This window comes from Heterocephalus glaber, unplaced genomic scaffold (genome assembly GCF_053883595.1).
Source record: "Heterocephalus glaber isolate CG9 unplaced genomic scaffold, H.glaber_assembly_v1.0 deba00000738, whole genome shotgun sequence".
Classification (NCBI taxonomy): domain Eukaryota; kingdom Metazoa; phylum Chordata; class Mammalia; order Rodentia; family Bathyergidae; genus Heterocephalus; species Heterocephalus glaber.
The window spans coordinates 15,575,154-15,592,830 of record NW_028258161.1 but is presented as its reverse complement, the minus strand read 5'-3'; the positions used below and the strand labels follow the sequence as shown (position 1 = coordinate 15,592,830).

Sequence of the window (17,677 nt, the reverse complement as noted above, 5' to 3'; positions counted from 1 at the left end):
TTAGTTGTATGTCCATGCTGAATTACAAGAATCTTTTTGTTGTCGTTGTTGTTGTTTAGTTTTTTGGTTTGTAGCTGTAAGTAGACTAATCAGATTTTTTCACAGGGGTTATCAATTAGCTCTCCTTTCTTATGTAAGTTATAATAGTCTTTCCTTTAATACTTTTAAGCTACACTGGGTACCTTTTCCCTGTTAGTATTGTAGACTTACAACCAACAAAAGTCAGAAGGGGAAAGAGAGCAGAGCTGTAAATTTCTAGATAGGATCTTTGTTTATTGTCCTTATCATAAAGTCAAGTTTGAAGCCTTGTCTTTTTACTGTTTTGCTTACATTTGGAGAAAAACTAACCTTTTAAAATCCTCCATCTTCAACTGGGGACCAGTTCATAAAATATAACGTAAAGGTGACATTTTGGGGATAGACATTGAGCTACCCATAATCATTTAAGATGCACTAAGGCAGGATCCTAGTCCGATCCTGAGAAGAATTGGATGAGACAACCAAAACATAAAAGTTTAATATTTACTTGGAAAAAGAAAAAGAAGTGGAAAGGAAGTGCTCTGAAGAAAAGAGAGAAAAGAAAGTTGTGTACACTGTACACAGTAGAGCACTGCAAGAGCAAGAAGACATGGCTTTTGCACCCTCCTCCTGACATCAGTTGGGCAGTCCCACACAGGGCTCTGAGGCTGCTCTGCCTGAGTCCTGGCCGCGGTGAGCACATCTCCAAAATTGACAGGCTATGCCCATTTACCCAGCCACTTTGCCATGCCCTGATCTCTCGCCTCGATAACTTGTGTATGTTTAATCAACCTTGTTTTGCCAACTGTTAAATAGACAGCCCTCAATTTTTAACATGCAAATATAAAGAGTTGAGCAAAGGATTTGACCCAAAGTTGCAAAGTAATAAAATGAAGGTCATGGTTAGTTGTTTTGGTTCTAGTTATTATAGCACAGTTGTTGGCCTAAATGAGGAGTCACTGGATGGTTATCCTTGTCGTTGTCCTTAGCAAAAACTATTTCAGTCCCTGACTGCCTCCAGAAGAAAACACAGTCATGCTTTTAATGAGTCCCTGGTTAAAGACCTGGGAGTTATTTGCCCTCTGTGCTGTGGTGGTCTCTGACTGTGTCAGTAGACCAGATGGCTGTGGAAGACACAGCCTGGAATCCCAAGAAGGTCAAGCTCAGTGTAGCACCCCCACATTTGCTAGAAATAGCTCTGTATTTGGGCTGCAGACTTGACAGCCCTCTCTGGCAGAGGCAAGCTGAGTACTGGGGACCTGCTGTGTGTCCTGCAGCCGAGCAGAGTGGCAGTGCATTAATGCAGACGGCTGCTCTAGCAGCCCTAGTGACTTTGCCTTGAGCAGGCTGGAGTCTGGTCCAGGCGCTAATCAGGAGGTGCCCCCTAATGAACACCTGCCACCTCCCAGAGTCCCCAGGGGGACCCTGAATAAGACAGGCTCCCCAGCAGGCTGGCAGGAGCGCTTTGCATTCCTAGAGGTGCAATCATTACATACGCCTGTCAAAGCCTTTCCACTGGGCATCATTCAAAGAAGGCCTCCCAGACCCATAGCAGCCCTAACTTTTTGAAGAACTTGAAACCAGGCTGTATCTAAGAAAACACATGGGGAAAAGTATGTGGAAATAAAAGGAAGAGATCAAGGGAATAAAATACAAAAGGGAAGGGGCAAGAGGAATAGCTGAGAAACTTGAAAAGGCTGTTCTCAGGAGCTCGCACCCTGGGTTAAATGGCAGAGTCCTTTGGGAGGAGAGATGTACCGAAGAGTGGGCGTCAGAGGGGCCTCCTGTGACCCCAGGACTGTAGTTAGCTGGGCAAGAAGCTGGGTGGGAGGAAGAGGCACAGTTAGGAGTCAGGTGCAGGGTCTCCTTTCATGGGCATTTTCCAAGGTGTGTGTCACACACAGGCCCCTTGTGCTGCCTGGAGGGATAGGATCTGATTGAAACCCACAACTTTCTGAGCTCCCCCCATCTGCCTCATAGTTCTCTGCCTCAGACCAGCCCCATGAGAGGGTCCAGGCACTGTCACTCCCCTCCAGGGTTCTCCTTCCCCCTGGGCTGCTCTAACTCCAAGTACTCCACCCTTTGGCCCTCCCACACTACCAGTGAGAAACCTTCACTAGAGGCCTACGAGTGTCAGGCCGGTGCCCCACTGTGTAGGCTGTCAGTGTTAGCAGCACCTGACTCTGCCACTCCGCCCTCCGCACCACTCTGACAAGACCCTGCTGCGGTCCACGAAGCAGCTGCACATCCCCCCGGCTGCTGTGACCCCGCATGGGCCTATTCCTTGCTGCATGGATCCGTTTGCCAGCATTGAAGACAGATTTGTTCAGGAGCTCTATTGTACATTGTGGACACTGAAAATTGCTCAGAGGGCAGATTTAAACGTTCTCACCACTAAAACAGTATGTGAGTGGTGAGTGTATAATTAACTAAGTCGAGTCTGTACTGTACAGGGGCGGATTGCAAAGTATGGTGAATGTTTACATTTTTGGAAACGTATGACTGTATGAGACACCTGTCGGAGAACGATGGGCTAGGCGTGTTTGAAGGGAGCGGTTCTGAGGGGATCGGGGCAGTGTGTCTTTAATGCAATACACTTTAATTTCAGTATTACTCATATTCCTAGATCGAAACAACATGTAGTGCCCCATGAGCGCAGTGCATGCAGTGTTTATCATTTCGATAGCCAGATCAATAAAAATCAAAGCAAAGACCAGGCTTTGAGCTCGAGCCCTCGGGCTGGCTGGGATCTGGGCAGGACCTCGTATCGCTGCTGTTCCGCAGACCCAGAGGGCTGATGTCCCTCAGACCCAGGGCCCGGAGGCGGGCGGCTTGGGCCCAGGAGGTGGCGCTGCCCCTCTCGACCTTCCGCTTTCTTCCTCGAGCTCTGGCCTACCGGAGGCACAGGGCTGCATCGGGCACTTGGGCCTGGCCCTGCCTGCGCCGGCAGCCGAGGCGGCCTCCCTTGTCTCCGCTGACATCTGCAAGCCCTGGCTTCTCCTCGGTCGTCTGAGTGCTTGGGTCGGCGGCCTCTGGCTCTCCGTGTGACCCACGCCCACCCGACGGCACCGCCAGAGACCGGCGCATGCGCTCTGAAAATTGCGGCCCGGCCGTCTGCAGTGCGAGGTTCCTCCGCCCCGGAGCCCAGACTGGGGTCTTCCACGCGGGGCCTGGCTTGCCGCTGAGGCGAACACGTCCCCGAGGCGTCGGGCCGGGCTGTGCGGTCCAGGGAGGAGCGCTCGCGTGCTTGGGCTCATTCTCAGCCGCTGTGCTGCGATGTCGCGACAGGGTGCCCCTTCCGCAGCACCGCCTTGCTGCCTGGGGGAGGTCTTCAGATCCGAGCCTGGGGCCCCCCACATCTGTTCTGGGCGCTCAGGCGCCGGCATAAGGAAAGTGGGCTGTGTCTGTCCCCTGCCCCAGAAGCCAGGGCTCTTCTCGGAGAGGCCAGGAAGGAAACTGGCCCCCCAGCTAATAATCCGTAGAGGCCTGGAGGGTGCAGGGAGGAGGGACGGCAGGGCTGCCTCCCCACTGCCACTCCCCTCCCCACGATAATGAGCAGCCCATGTCCCCCACGTTTCCTGCAGAGCCCTGGGGAAGAGGGCGGGGATGGGGGGACAGTGACACACAGCGGGCTCAGCTTTCAGGAACCCAGCTCCTCCTGGGGGGCAGACTGGCCGTAGCTGCCCCACTCCGGGGACCAGCCCTGTCTCCACCCACAGCTGCCTCTCCTAAAGGGGTGGGCGGCGGTGCCTCAGCGATGCCGCACTCCGTCACGCAGTGGTCACCCAGCGCCCTGTGGTGCATCGTCAAGGGCACCCTGGGACGGAGGGAGAGTCCAGAGTCTCCCAGCACAGCTCTGACTCCTCCCAAAGCACCCCGGGAGCTGTTTAATGGCTGTTGTGTGATGTTTGACACGCCCTTTGGTGAGGACCCGTGCGATGCCCAAGGGAGCCTGAGAGTAGCAGAAATGTATCCCCAGTACTGAGGCTGGCTGGGCATGGCATCCGCTGCCCTTCCCGACCTGTGTCCCCACCATTCCAGCCCTGCCTTGTGCCATCTCCTATCAGAAACCCCTCCCTGTCACAGGAGAAGTGTAAATTTGGGCCCATCTGGATGGTTGAGAGTAAGTTCCTCCTTTCAGGTACTTGGCTGCATCTTTTGTAATAGCAACATTCCCAGGCACTTCCGGGGATTAGGACGTGGATGCACCTTCTGGAGGCCACCTCTCGGCTGCTGCCGGTATGATAAATCACATCACACAAGATTGAGCACAACACAAGATCACACATGAAAAGGAGGAGGGAGGTATACACAGCAAATGTCACTGACAGCAGATGAGACCCTCAGCTACCTTTCAGGGGAATGTTGAGGAATAAAAAGAAAGAGACAGAGACAGTTTTCCAGGAGGACCGGAAGGAGATCTGCCTCCAGTGGACAGACTTCAATAAAACTCCAGTAGGCACACTTCTGTTAGCCAGTGAGAAGCTCAGGGAGTAGATCAGCAACTACAGAGAATGGGTGGATAGGGATTCAATTAATGAGGAACTGGATTTTCTCTACACCCAAATGCCTTTATATTGGCAGCTGTGCCCTGTAGATGCTGTCTTGCCCCAGGAGTGCGAGTTACCAGCATTCTGCCCATAGCCAGGGGCCATTGGGCCTTCTGCATATTCCCGTTTGGAGGCGAGATAGCACCAACCTGGAGACTGAGATCTGAGTAACGAAATCTCATCCCCAACAAATGCTACAGGAACTTGGAGAAGACAGAGGCCACTGTGTGCGGGTGGCCAGGGAGGGCTTCATGGAGGAAGTGGGCTTTCCGCGGGATGAAGATTGAGTGGGAATTGGAAGCAGAGAGGACAGTGCAGACAACAATTTGGAAATTAAAATGGGATCAGTGTTTTCTTTAGTTCAATACAAACAGATTGAACAGAAAAGGATATTTTTACGGAACAAAAAAGTTGGACAGGGCCCAATGGTTCTAGGATTCTAGAACCTTATCAAAGAGTGACCTTAAATATCAGGCTGGTATTTACAGCTTGACATCACTTAGAAGTTTTAAAGTTTTTATAGTTCGTAAGTGAGGTAATGAAGAACAGAAGTAATGAACACATACAGTCCTGGCTATGTGCTGGGCATTGCTCTCAGTACTTCATAGAGGTCAGCAGTGATGCATGTAATCTTCACAACCGCCTGCCACATGGGTATGTCCCTTCCCCAGCTGAGGAAACTGAGGCAGGGAGAGGTTCGTGGCCCACCCCAGATTACGTAGGGTGGTTGGAAAGGTTTTTTAGAGTAAGTGAATAAGACCTGGGCGTGATGGTGCACATCTGCAATCTCAGCCCTCTGGAGGCTGAAGCAGGAGGCTCACAAGTTCAAGGCCAACCTGGAGATCCAGGGTTCAAGGGTAGTCTGAGCTCCATAGTGTGACCCCATCTCAGAAAAAAGAAGAATGAATAAGACCTTTGGGAAGGCAAGCTGGGGAGTTTTCAGGAAAGGAGGAATGTACATTCAGCAATCACATAAAGAATGATATTTTAGGATATCTGTTCCATCATTTGCAGATGAGAAAACAGCCCCAGAGACGTGAGATTATTTGTCCAAAATCACTCACCAAGGCGCACTCCTGCTGTGTTCAGAGTGGAAGGGTGGTGTGTGTGATGCGCCCTGGCCCAGGAAGCCCCTTCCGATCCCCACGCACCATGTGGCAAGGCCTGGGGGACCACGCAACCCCACGCAGGCCAGCATGACAGCGGGTCACACCCTCCCCATGCTGTGGCCCTCCCTCTGGGCCATCTGGACTGAGTGGCTCTGGGTGGTGGCAGCCCCAGACAGGGAGCCACTCTGTCTCCCTTCTCCGCCCAAATGGTGCCCCAGGTCCCCAGCCTCTGCTAGCATCCGAAGCCTGTCCCAAGGCAATGGAGCAACGTCAGCAAGCAGACCACGTAGTCGGGTTGTTTGGAAGGAGATTTCACTGACACTAGCTGAGGACAGTGGATTTGGGATAGAAAGAAGGAAACAGAAAAGTGATCAAGTGAACCAAGCTAATGACAGACCGAGAGAAGGTCACTCTGAAATGGGCTGTCTCGGGGCCAGCACAGCTAGTGGCCAGAAGGGGCTGTTTGTAACCATCCCAGGAGGAGCTGGGCTGGCCCGGGCCGAGCTGGCACCAGGCTCCTACCGCTTGGTCCTGCAGGATGCAACTGGGCCACAGGCTGCCTTTCTGGCCTTGCTCCCAGCCCAATCCCTGCAAAGCTCCACAAATGTTTACAGCACAAGTAATTGGCGAATTATAATCAGCAGGACCCTGTAAACATCCCTTCCAAGCCCACAGTGGCAGGCTGCTTTCTGCTTAGCCAGCAACTTGCTCCAAATGAGCTTAAGGAACTTTCAGAGCAGTGTAGTTTGCTCATTAGTCCTGTCATGGGACTGGGTGGGAGGGTGCCCTCGTTTGCGAGATCAGGAAACCAAGACTCGGTTCAGGCAGCCTAGAGGAAGGTGAGAGACGTGCTCGGGTCATTCAGTGGGCCAGGCATGCTGAGCAGCACCTCGAGGCGGTGGGCTCACCCTCCCCGGTGGGAGAAGGCGCCGTCTGGGCTGTTGCCGGTCACCTTGACAATAGAAAGGTGTGTGGCTTTCATAGGAGTTAAGATCCCAGAATTGTAACTGCCACACATTCTGAACTCTGCTGTCTCTCTCTCTTTCCAGTCTTTATTTCACCGTTTGTAAATTGTGGGAGATAAATCTAGGCTTTTCTCCCTGGAGACGGGTATATGAACAGTGATCAGAAAACACAGTGAATGTTCCCATTTTAAAGATGTATTACAGTAAAAGACGCAGAGCCACTAACCCCTCAGACACTCCCCTTGCTTCAAACTCACTTACCACACTGTTCTTTGCCACTTTCTGAAGCAGCTCTGGAGGCCTCTGTCAGGAACGTCTTTAGATGGCTGCCTTGATGTCTTGAATCAGTTCAAAACCTTTACGTCTTGTGGCTACTTTGACTTTGGGGAGGAGCCCAAAGTCCCACCATGCCTGCCTGGTGAACAAGGAGGCCGAAGGCACACTGCAGCTTTGCCAGAAGCCCGTCTGTCAGTTGGGTGCCCCTCGGCACCAGTGTTCACTGTGTTTGTCGCACCTCATAAAGACACTCAGGAAAGAGCACATCCAGAACTGCTCCAGAAAGCAGTAAGAGTGGTGAGATAAGTGTGTTTGAAGTGCGGGGAGGATTTGGAGGGGCATCCATGGCAATGTGTTCTTTTGCTCTCATAAATGTTTTAAGAATTTAAACATTCACAGTACATTCTGATGATCCCTTGTATGTGATCCATAGCAACTCTTATACACAGTACCGGGACTGACCTTTTACGTTTTTGTTTTTAAGTAAAGCTATCCATGCACATTGATACAGTCCTTGAAAAGGTATTCATTTAAGAGGACGAAGTCTATTCCTGTGATGCCACTACTACCCAACACCTTCTGTTTGTAAGTCACCAGGAAAACTTGTTTTCTTGCTATAGACGTTCTAGGAGTTGTGGTGACAAGTGTGAGCAGAGGGACGTGTCACCATGGAGAAGCCAAAAGGCAGTCTCCACATGGCTCCCATGGTGCCATCCATTATTCTGGTAAACTCTTCAGCATATTGAGTCATCTCATTCACTTTGTTGGCCCCTAAACCTGACTTTTTACCCTTGGAGAAAGACTCATGTTAACCAAGTTCAAAGTGTTGATATATGTCTGTTAGTTACTTTTCTCTCGTTGCTGAGACAAAATACCTGACACCCAAAGTTAGAGGGGAAGGGGATTTACTTAGCTCACAGTTTGTAGTGGTTTCAGTCCATAATTGGCTGGCTCCAAGGCAGAGTGGCAGAGGAGCAACAGTTCCTGGTGACAGAAGCAGCAAAAAGCAATCGGGAGGCAGGAGGGGCGTCGCAGAGGAGAAGCAGTTCCTGCTGGCCCACAAGGTAGCAGAAGCAAGAGGCCTTCTCCGAGGCTTTCTGCCCCTCATAGTCCATCCAGACTACCAGGTACCAAACTGATCACTCCCTGGGTGGTTTAGTAATCCCATGCCCTTAATCCAGCACCACACAGTCCAGATTCACCCAGCTCTGATGGGACGAGGCTTTGGGGCCACATCCAGACCCGGAGTCACTGTTGAGCTCTGAGTGACCCTCGGGGTGCGACTGTGTCGGCCTCTCACCCCGGAAGTGCTGAAGGGAGCTGAGTCAGGGTGGTAGAGCCAGGTTGACCACATGGCCATTGAGGCCAACCAGAGCTGGCTTGTTTATTTTCTTTCTTTTTTTAAACTGGGGTGAAATATAGGTAACCCTAAAGTTACCCTAGTCCAGGTGTGCAGCTCCAGGGAGCTGCATGTATCCAGTGTTGCACAGTAACCGCTGCTGCTTCCACCCGCTCTTCACCATCCCACCAGACGCCTGCACTGCGGAGTGGTAACTTCCTCATCTCCTGCCCCAGCCCTGGCCGCCTCTCTTCTGCCTCTGTGAACTCACTGTCCCGGCTGCTTGTCTGGTTGTTGTGAACTTCACTCGCTGTGACATCTCTAGGGTTTGTCCCCTGTGGCGGTGTCTGCGGGCCTTGCTTTGAGCTGGGGCTGCACTGGAGACTGAAGACGGCCTGACCGTCTGTGTCCGAGTCTCAGCCTCTGGACGGCACAGGAGTGTGCAGCTCTGTGCAGGACGCCCAGGGGGTCACACAGGAGCGCTCAGCGCCTGTTCCGGGGCGCGTGACGGCTCAGTGAACTCCGTGGCAGGCAGGAGTTGGAGGTCAGTGAGGTGCAGCCACTGTAGCCCCAGGGCTCCACCTAAAGACCTGCTGGGCAAGGGGCCCAGACACCACCGCCTGCCGGCCAAGGTCACCCCTCCCAGCTCTTCTGCCCACCCACCCTGCCACTTCGCCCATCCGCTCACCTCCATCCACCACCTCATGCTTTCTAGAAGGACGAACACCCTGGGACCTGTGGCAGACGGACCACACCAGCCTTGGACAGAGTCCTTCCTCCTGCGTAAATGTCTGTATCACTGCTCAAGTCTACCGAGATACTGGCTTTGGAATTTAGCTCCCAGAGTGAGAGAAGTCTCACTGCTCATTTCCAGGCTAGGGTTAGACCTCTGTTGTACGCCCGGAGAACCCGAAACCTCTACGTAGAGTCAGACCCCGTGGTGTGACTCCGTGTCACCCCAGCAGGATCACCTACTCCTTTGTCCCCACTCACCAGGCATGCCTTCAAGTGTGACTTCTGACGCTGGTGAAAAAGCAAATACATCTCGAGTGCAAGAGGATTCCCCCTGGTGAAGGCCCTAAGTGTGACACAAGCTCCAGCGATTACGCACAGTATTTTAAGAAACAGCAGACATCATAGAAACGCTGTGACTACCTTGAGAGTCATTTGGACAGATAAATCACAGTACGCTGTGATTTTATGAGGAGCCACGTTCCTCGTAGTCACAGCTGATACTGGGAATGCCGTGAGCGGGCAGCTGGACACCTAATGGGGGCAGAGGTGGCTTTGGCAGCAGAGCCTGCAGTCCGGAACAAGCAGCATTGGCTGAAGCTTCCTGTGCCCGTACCTTGCATTCTGCTTTGTAACCAACCCTTCGGTGACTTTCTCAGGCTTCCGACTCACTGTGGTCTACTCACTGGGATAGGATGAGGTCAAATCTTGGGTTCCTTGTTGGTTCAGAGCTTGCTTTTTCACCTTTCAAGATGTAACAGGAGTGGAAGTACAGGGCACTGCATGGTGCTATCAGGACCGGTTCTCTGTTGACATCTGTGCCCTGGGAGGAGGCAGCGCCACAGTGTCCACCCATGCTCACAGTTTAATTGGTTTCTGCTGGCGAACTGAAGGTCGTTAGCAGAGGGGGAGGAGGAGAAGCGAGGCAGTGGAGGGGAAGCATCTTGAAACCTGGCTCCATCTCTGGTTTCCTGTGGGTTGTGGTGAGAATTAAGGGTAAGCTCTTCTTCAGTCCCGGGGAGTGGAGCCAGGGCCTTGTGCACATTAGGCGAGTGCTCTGCCACTGAGCTGCATCCCCAGCTCACAAAGACCTGGTGTCTGTGAAGTGCTGAGAACAGCACCTGCCACACAGTGAACACAGCAGTCCTGCACCGGACCTCGGAACCTGGGATCAGCAGACTGCGCAGGATGCAGAAGCCCTATGGATTCCGAGGAAGCCACACCTGGGATTTAGGGTTTGGATCTTCGCCCTGGGCTAATGATATGATACTGAGCAGTGGCAGCAATCTGAAGCCCCCAATCACCCCAGATTACTAGGGGGAACCACCGATAATCTGCCGTGTACTGTGTACATTCATTTTTCACTTAATGATATTCTCAGCTTACAGTGGGTTTATTGGAAAGTAAGTACAGCACATCTGTATGTGTTAAATATATTGATGTTTTTAAAAAGTAAGACACCTTCCTTTAATTCAGTATCAGACATAAGGAAGGAAAGTCATATAGTTTGACAGGCCTACCAAAGAGCCAGTACCACCGGTTGACAGAACAGAAACTACTAGGAAATAAGACAGTCTCCATTTTTTGTGACCCTTCTGTTACCTGTTTGTTCGGTGGTATCCTCTTTGTCTGTTGCTTTAGATTTTATAAAAATCATTTGCATTTATGGACAGTGTTTGAGGTGCAGGGCATTCCACTGAACGAAAGGTAGCAACCTGAGATTGTGCTTTAGGAAAGCGGTCACCGGTCACTAACCCTGTTCCCTGTGTTCTCCCCCAGCCCAAGCTTCTGGCCAAGGAGCTGCTTGACCTTGTGGCGTCTCACTTCAACCTGAAGGAAAAGGAATACTTCGGAATCGCGTTCACCGATGAGACGTAAGTGCTGCCAGAGCCTGGGGACACAGAGGACAAGGCAGAGCCTGCAGCTGCTCTGTCCCGGCAGTGAGCAAGGACTCAGCCGTGGGCCATGTGGTTCATCACCCCAGTTCCAGAAGCCCTGTGATCCTCAGGGTGTGATTAGGGTGATGCTAATATTATGGAATTATTGGGCAGACTCATTACAATCAAGCAGACTGAAGTGTTTGGTTTTTTTCAGAAGTATATCTGTCTGAGTTTGGTTTTCATTAAAGTTAAACAAAAACTTCTGGAAAATTAAACAGTTCTCCCCAGTATTGGAATAACAATAACAGGAAGTGAACTTGATGATAAATTCAAGATGAAACATATCTGGGGAGTTGCACTGTCTAAGCTGAAATAGGATACAGAAATCAAAACTTCAGATCACTCATCTGATGAGAAGTGTATTTACTGTCAATGGCTTTTCAGTTAGGCTCTATAAAGTGCTGTGCGATACAAGGAAGGGATCTCTGTTAAAATTTCAGCTTTGTTCTTAATGTACTGTTATCAAAAGAGAGCAGTGAATGCACCCAAATTCCCACGTAAGAATAAGCAGTCCTAAGCAGTTGCCCATACTGCCTTTGCCCTGTGTCTGTCTATTCGTGTACACACAGACCCTCCTTCCCGCCCTCAGGGTTGTGGAGATGGTTTTCAGGAACTGGTCTCAGTCAGTCTAATCGGCGGGTGGGCCTAGCCGCCCGGACCCAGGAGTCTGGTGCTGTCACCGAAGCAGGGCCAGCTCCCATGGAAGAGCACCGGAGAGCAGACGTCAGCAGCAAAGCCACATCTTCCTCTAGAGAAGACCAAGGTCGGCCGGCCCCGGGGCCCTGTTCGGAGGACGCAGCCGCCTCCAGGGAGCCCCGCAAGGTCGGAGGAGAAGGTGGAACTGTGCTGGGAAGGGGCCGGCACGGTGACCACCAGCACAGCAGCCGGGCCTCTGAACAGTCACTTTCACCAGTGCAGAGTGTGCCACCCTTCGCTTCAGAGTCGGTGTCCGTCCCCCAAATTCATTACTCTTGATGCTGTTGCCGCTGACTAGAAGGAAACCGTACGTTTCCGTTACTCCCGTCCCGTTGCTCCCGCTTCCCAAGTAAGTTTACGCGACAGAATGACTGAACTCTCGATCAGCCCCATGGAGCTTCCCCTTTGGGTGAGCGAGAGTCGGAGGAAAGCCCCGCCTCCTGGCCGAGAGGAAGGAGTCTGTCCACTCACAGCCCTGGCCAGCAGGGATCTGGGGGAAGCAGAAGGTCGGTGCCCTCCCTGAGGGACGGGGGCGGGTGGTGGCCAAGCAAGCGTGCAGCGGAGCGGCTGTGCAGGCTGAGCACCCTGGACGGCCCGAGGGTGTGCGCGGCGGGCAGGTGAGCTGAGAAGAGCGTCGCTCTCCGGCTGGTAGTGGCGCTCACAGAGCTCCAGGGGCGACTCTGGCCTGGGCCCCAGACCTGCAGCCTCCGCCACAGCTTCCCCTTGTGCCTGGCCGGGCTTCTCAGCACAGTGGGAGTGGCGGTGGACAGGAGCTGGGCCAGCGCCCCAGAGGGGCGGCACGGGAGACCCCTGCCATTCGGACCGGTGCCTCATGGCCTGACAGTGCTGGGCCCCTGAGATCAGAACTCCTCTGCTTTCCCCAGCGGGAAATGGAGGAACAAAAGCTGCCCCCGAAACTCTGGGCGTGCTGGTCTGGGTTGGAGATCCCTGTGTCAGAGAGTGCTGGCCTTAGAGTGTCCCAGCCTTCCCTCTGTGTGCTGGGTGCCGCTAACGTGAGATGTCTGTTCCTTCACTGGCTTTGGGAGACAGTCTTGCTGTGTAGTCCAGGTTTCCTGCTCTGGGGACGTGGTGGTGAGGGGCCCGGCCCGGGCTGAGTAAGCAGGGTGAAATCGCCATTCGGGACCACTGCGTTAAGGGCGGGCGCAGTGTCGCTACCCCGTGGCAGTTGCTAAAACCGCAAGACTGGATCTGTGCTGAATACCGTCAAGCTGAGGTGTGCATTTGCTGAACAGATAGTTTAATATTTAGCATCCCCTGTTAACCCCCAGACCTCCGGAAAGGCTTGGTCTTCGACCTCTTCTGGGCTCGCGCTTGTGGTTCAGGAGGTAATTAATAAGGCCGCGTCGGGGGTGTTCTGGAGCGTTTGGAACATTGTGGGCCGAACTCGCTCCATAAAGAAACCATTGCAGTCAGAAGTTCCAATCGGAGCAAGTAGTTCGGGGTTTAGTGACCTGGCCTCCCTAGTCCATGCCCTGCCTTGGTCTTTCTGTGCTTTGAGGGTTCCTAGCTAAACCCGTGCTCCTAGGCTCTCCTGGAAAAGCAAGTGTACTTCCCAAAGGACACGGAAGAGCTACCATCCCCACCTGAGGGTCTCCCGCCCCACCCCTCACACCCGTCCCATCGGAAAGCACCTGACAGACTGGCGCGGGGCTGCCCGCCCCAGGGCCTGAGGGAAACACACATCACCTCCACCCTGAGCAACCTAAACAAAGCTCCCCCCAGGCGGTCTCTGAGGAAATCAGTGCTCAATTTGTACTATGTGTAGCAGTTAAAAGCAATTTTTAAAATTAATGCTCCCAATTTCTATTGCCTGGAAGCAATTGCATATTTATTACTGACCCAATAGTTTGACATAGTGCAACCATAAACCAAATGAGGGTTATCGCCCTCAGCTTTAGAGATAGGAGGTATCGGTGAGGTAATAACACCACCAACAAGAACCCTCTGTCCACAGGGGTATCTTTTATTTATTTCTCTACATTTTTAGTTTTTGGCTTTGTTATTGGCAAATGTGAATTCTCAAATGGAAAATCAATAGAAATCATGAAAGCCAAGCTATCAGGCATCGCTTAAACTGTACCCAGGAAATGCTTGTCTATCTCCTTCCAAAAATGGGTTTGAGAGCTGGGTGTGGTGGGGCATGCCTGTAACGCCAGCGGTCTGGGAGGCTGAGGGAGAAAGGTCTCAAGTTTGATTCTAGCCTGGGTCATTTAGCACCTCAGCAAGACTCTCAGAAAGAAGATGGGGAAGAAAGGAAGGAAGGAGGACTGGAGATGTAGCTCAGGGTGAAGGCCATGGGTTCGATCTCCAGGACTTCAGACCAAAGAAAAGGAGCAGAAAACTGTATTTTAACAAGTCTCATAGCAGCCGAAACCAGGCCACACAGTTATAGTTTCCACGCTACTGTCTAACCCATCTTTTAGCTTTTGCCCAAACAATGGGTGCTCACCCTGAGGGGCCTTGGGTGAACCACTTGTCTCTTCAGCCTGTCCCTTTGTCAGCGGTCTGCAATGGAGAGGCTTCTACAGCATCTTGGAATGGGGGGTGTCCCTCCTCTGGAGGGCCCACAGACTGCATGTGAGGAAGTCACTTCTCCGTGGATACGGAGCCAGGCAAATGTGTCAGGCCATTCCTCACAGAATTAAGGTGGAGAGTTGAATCAGAAAAAAGTGGAGAAAGGAGACTCACTGTTCCTTACAGACTATTTAATGAGGGTGCTTCCCACCCCTTATTCTCTTACTTCCTGGCCGCTTTCTTTACATTACTTTCCCATCATTTAATTGCTTGATAAAGACAAGACCAATATACAGTCAGGAATGAAGGGATTTGCGTTAAATGAAGCCTCTACTAATGCAGGGAGTGAAGTCATCGGGACCTGAAACCCACACATTCTCTGTCAGCACGGTAAAAGAAGGGTGGGCAGTGAGCCACCCACTAGTGTAGGGGGACAGCAGCTGTGTCTCTGTGCCTTCAGGCGACGGGTCCTGAAGCTGAGGTTCCTCAGCTTGTGAATGACACCCCAGGGGCCCTGGGCCTGTCCGAGCAGCCTGTGTGGTTGATGTTGTCCCTTAGGCTGGGGTGAGGATTTCTCAATCCGGGCCTTTGACTGCTCTTGAGAGCACGTGTAGAACATTGTTTTTCAGGTCTTCCTCCTTCTTTGACCTTGTAGGCCAGGGAAAGGTCACTGCTTTTGTACCATTGTGGTCCATGGGTGACTCAAAGATTTCTCACGTGAGGATCATGAAAAGGCTGTTCCCACCGGACCCTTATTTAAGCAATCTTATGAGACCAAAGGTAGAGATTTAAATGTGCATGATCATGGGTGGATTGCTCTGGTAGGTAGTAATTCATTCAGTGAGAAAATATTTCTCTTTTAAAGCCCCTCATATTTGCCAGGCATTGTGCTATATTCTGAGGAAGTTTTTTAAAAATGCTAAAAAATTCAAACTTATTTGGAGCCACAGGTCGTATTTTTCACATCATTATATAAGATTGAGCTAAACGCTCTGTCAATGACACAATCCAAAAACTCCAGAGCAGTTTGAAAAGAACCTTTGATTTAACCAACGTATTATTTAGCTTTCTGCCTTTGTGACAAACTGTCTGGGGTCAACAGCTTTAAAGGAGGAAAGTTTTATTTCTGCTCATGATTTCAGAGCTTTCAGCCCATGGCCACTGGGCCCTGTTGGTTTGAACCAGTGTTGAGGTTGCACAGAGTGGCAGGAACACACAGTATAGGCACGATGCTCATCCCATGGCAACCAGGAAGCCAAGACAGGAAGGAGTGGCATTCCAGCATCCCCTTCAAGGACACGCCCCTAGTGACCTCACTTCCTCCCACTAGGCCCCGCCTCTTAAAGGTTCCACCACCTCCCAGTCACACCACCGGCTGAGGAGAAACCCTGAGTCTTTGGAGGACTTTTAATTCCCAGAGGTCCCCAGCAGTCAGTCTGAAAGGAAGACTTGAACTCAGCCTTGAACTGTGGCTGAGTATCAGCATGAAGAGAGTGGGGAGACAGTCCTGGAACTCCGAGCAGGCGAAGCACCATGAGTCAGGTGGTGTGGAGCAGGCGCGCTTGCAGGAGACTCAGCAGGGAGAGAAGCCCCTGAGAGCGGCGTTCTTGGGGGGCGGGCGGGGCGATGGTGTGTACACAGCTTCCAGTCGATCTGCTGCACTTCTTGCCCTAGTGAGATAGGTTTGGAGACATTTTCAGACGTGAGGAGACTACCGGGGACAATGAGTCTACACAGACAGTCCCAAGGCTGGGGTGCAGCCCCCGAGGGGTGCCCAGGGTGGAGCCTCAGCCCAGCCTGGCATGTGGCACGGAGGAGGCGGCCTGGAGACCCCAGGCAGCAGACACGAGAGGGCCGGCCTCTGCGGGGTGAAGGAGGAGGGAGGGCGCCGAGGCAGGGGAGCAGGGTCCCTGCGGGGCATCGCCTGCGGTCCAGCTCTGCCTCGTCGTGACGCTGGCGCCGGGCCTCTGGTTCCCGATTCTGGGCCCCAGTGGAACGGTAGCTTCACTCAGCTTGATGGACTAGTCATTTTGCTTAGGGCAACATCTGTGTATTTTTTTACCCTTCCTGTATTCGGAGCAAGGTAATTTTAAAATAAAACCGTGAACAGGGAGTGTTGTTCCAACTGGAGACTCTCGGGAAGGGGAAGGAGGCCCAGGGTCCGCAGTGGCTGCTATTCTGAGGCAGATCCATCACCACCCCATGACGTGGGCTTAACTGAGACAGAGTTTACCCAGCGGTTGTTGTCTTTTGTTTGTTTTCTTGTGCAAAAGGTGTAATTTGCACAATGCTCACACAGGGGCGAAGCCTCTAGCGTGTGATGGAAGCAAGCAGTTCTGTGCAGTGGTGCAGACCGATGTTGTCTCCGCTGCCCACAGAGCGGGAGCCAGCCTTCCGTGCAGGACAGGGCGATGAGCAGGCTAATGAGCGGCGGGCAAGGGCAGCTCACAGTTCTGCCACAGTTCTGCCTCGCTCCAGCCGGACAGTGTGGCCCCCGGGATTCTCCACCTCTCCCTGCCACTCCCACACTCTCAGAGGTGGGGTTTCTTCCCACCTCAGGCCTTTGCACGTGCTGCCCCCTCTGCCAGGAAGATGGTTCCCCTTTCTCTTCCAAGCTCAGCTCAGATGCCAGGAAGTGCTCTGGACCCCACACTGGATCAGCTCTGCCCAAGCTCTTACAGCTCGGGGTCCCAGTGCTGGGAGCACTTACGAAGCTCACTGTGGGAAGAGCAGTTGAGTGCTTGTCGCTGTGGAGAACACGCTCTGGGGGTGCAGGAAGGGGCGCACGGTTTGAAGATGCTCCTGCAGAGGCTGGGCCAGTGTTCATGAGAAAGAGTGGGAGAAGAAGCGGAAGTAGCTAACTGCCCACCACCCCGGATTGCTGCGGTTTGTGCTCTAGAGCAGCTGTAACTGTAGACCGTCAGTGAGGCACACGTGCTAACTGGTGTGCTGACAGCTGCCTCATTCCAGACCCGGGTCCGCCTGTGCCCCAGGGAAGGCCTGGACACCCCATCACCAGCACTGCCCCTTCTGCCCCTCCCGCCCAGGTTGCTCTGTTCTGCCTTTGGCCGCTGTGTATTACTTTGTGCTCCCTTGAGTTTTGCATGGATGGAATCACATAGTCTATACACCTTTTAAAACCCGTGGTGACCCCGGTCCCCTGGTAAGCATGGGGTTATTTCGGAGTCGGGGCTCTTCTCATGTCTCTGAAGTGTCTGCTCACACACAATAGTACGTATGCAGTGACTGGGGAGTGTGGACATTTGCATAAGAGTCTTTGTTTGCACGTAGGCTTTCATTTCGGGGCGAACATGTTGCGGGGAGAATGGCTGGGTCACATGGTGGGTGAGTCTGATTTTGTAAGAAACTCCATGGTTGACTTTTCGCCCCATGTGCTTGCAGCAGGACGTTGTAAGCTCGGTTCATGTGCTTCTAACGTGAATTTTGAGTCCCCCTGGATAACAAGGTAGTCAGGATGGTGCAGAGGTCGCTTTAGGACAGGGAGAAAGTTCCTAGT

At 52.5% G+C, this 17,677-nt stretch overlaps 1 protein-coding gene across 13 annotated transcripts in view; it reads left to right on the top strand.

Annotated features, from left to right (window-relative positions):
• Window positions 1–17,677, top strand: part of Frmd4a (FERM domain containing 4A) — a 521,224-nt gene that overhangs the window by 381,679 nt on the left and 121,868 nt on the right. For all 13 annotated transcript variants that reach the window (XM_013078471.3, XM_087206807.1, XM_087206806.1 and 10 more), the window contains one exon: window positions 10,769–10,863. In XM_013078471.3, the coding sequence (XP_012933925.2) occupies window positions 10,769–10,863 (95 nt within the window). The remainder of the gene's footprint in view (window positions 1–10,768; window positions 10,864–17,677) is intronic.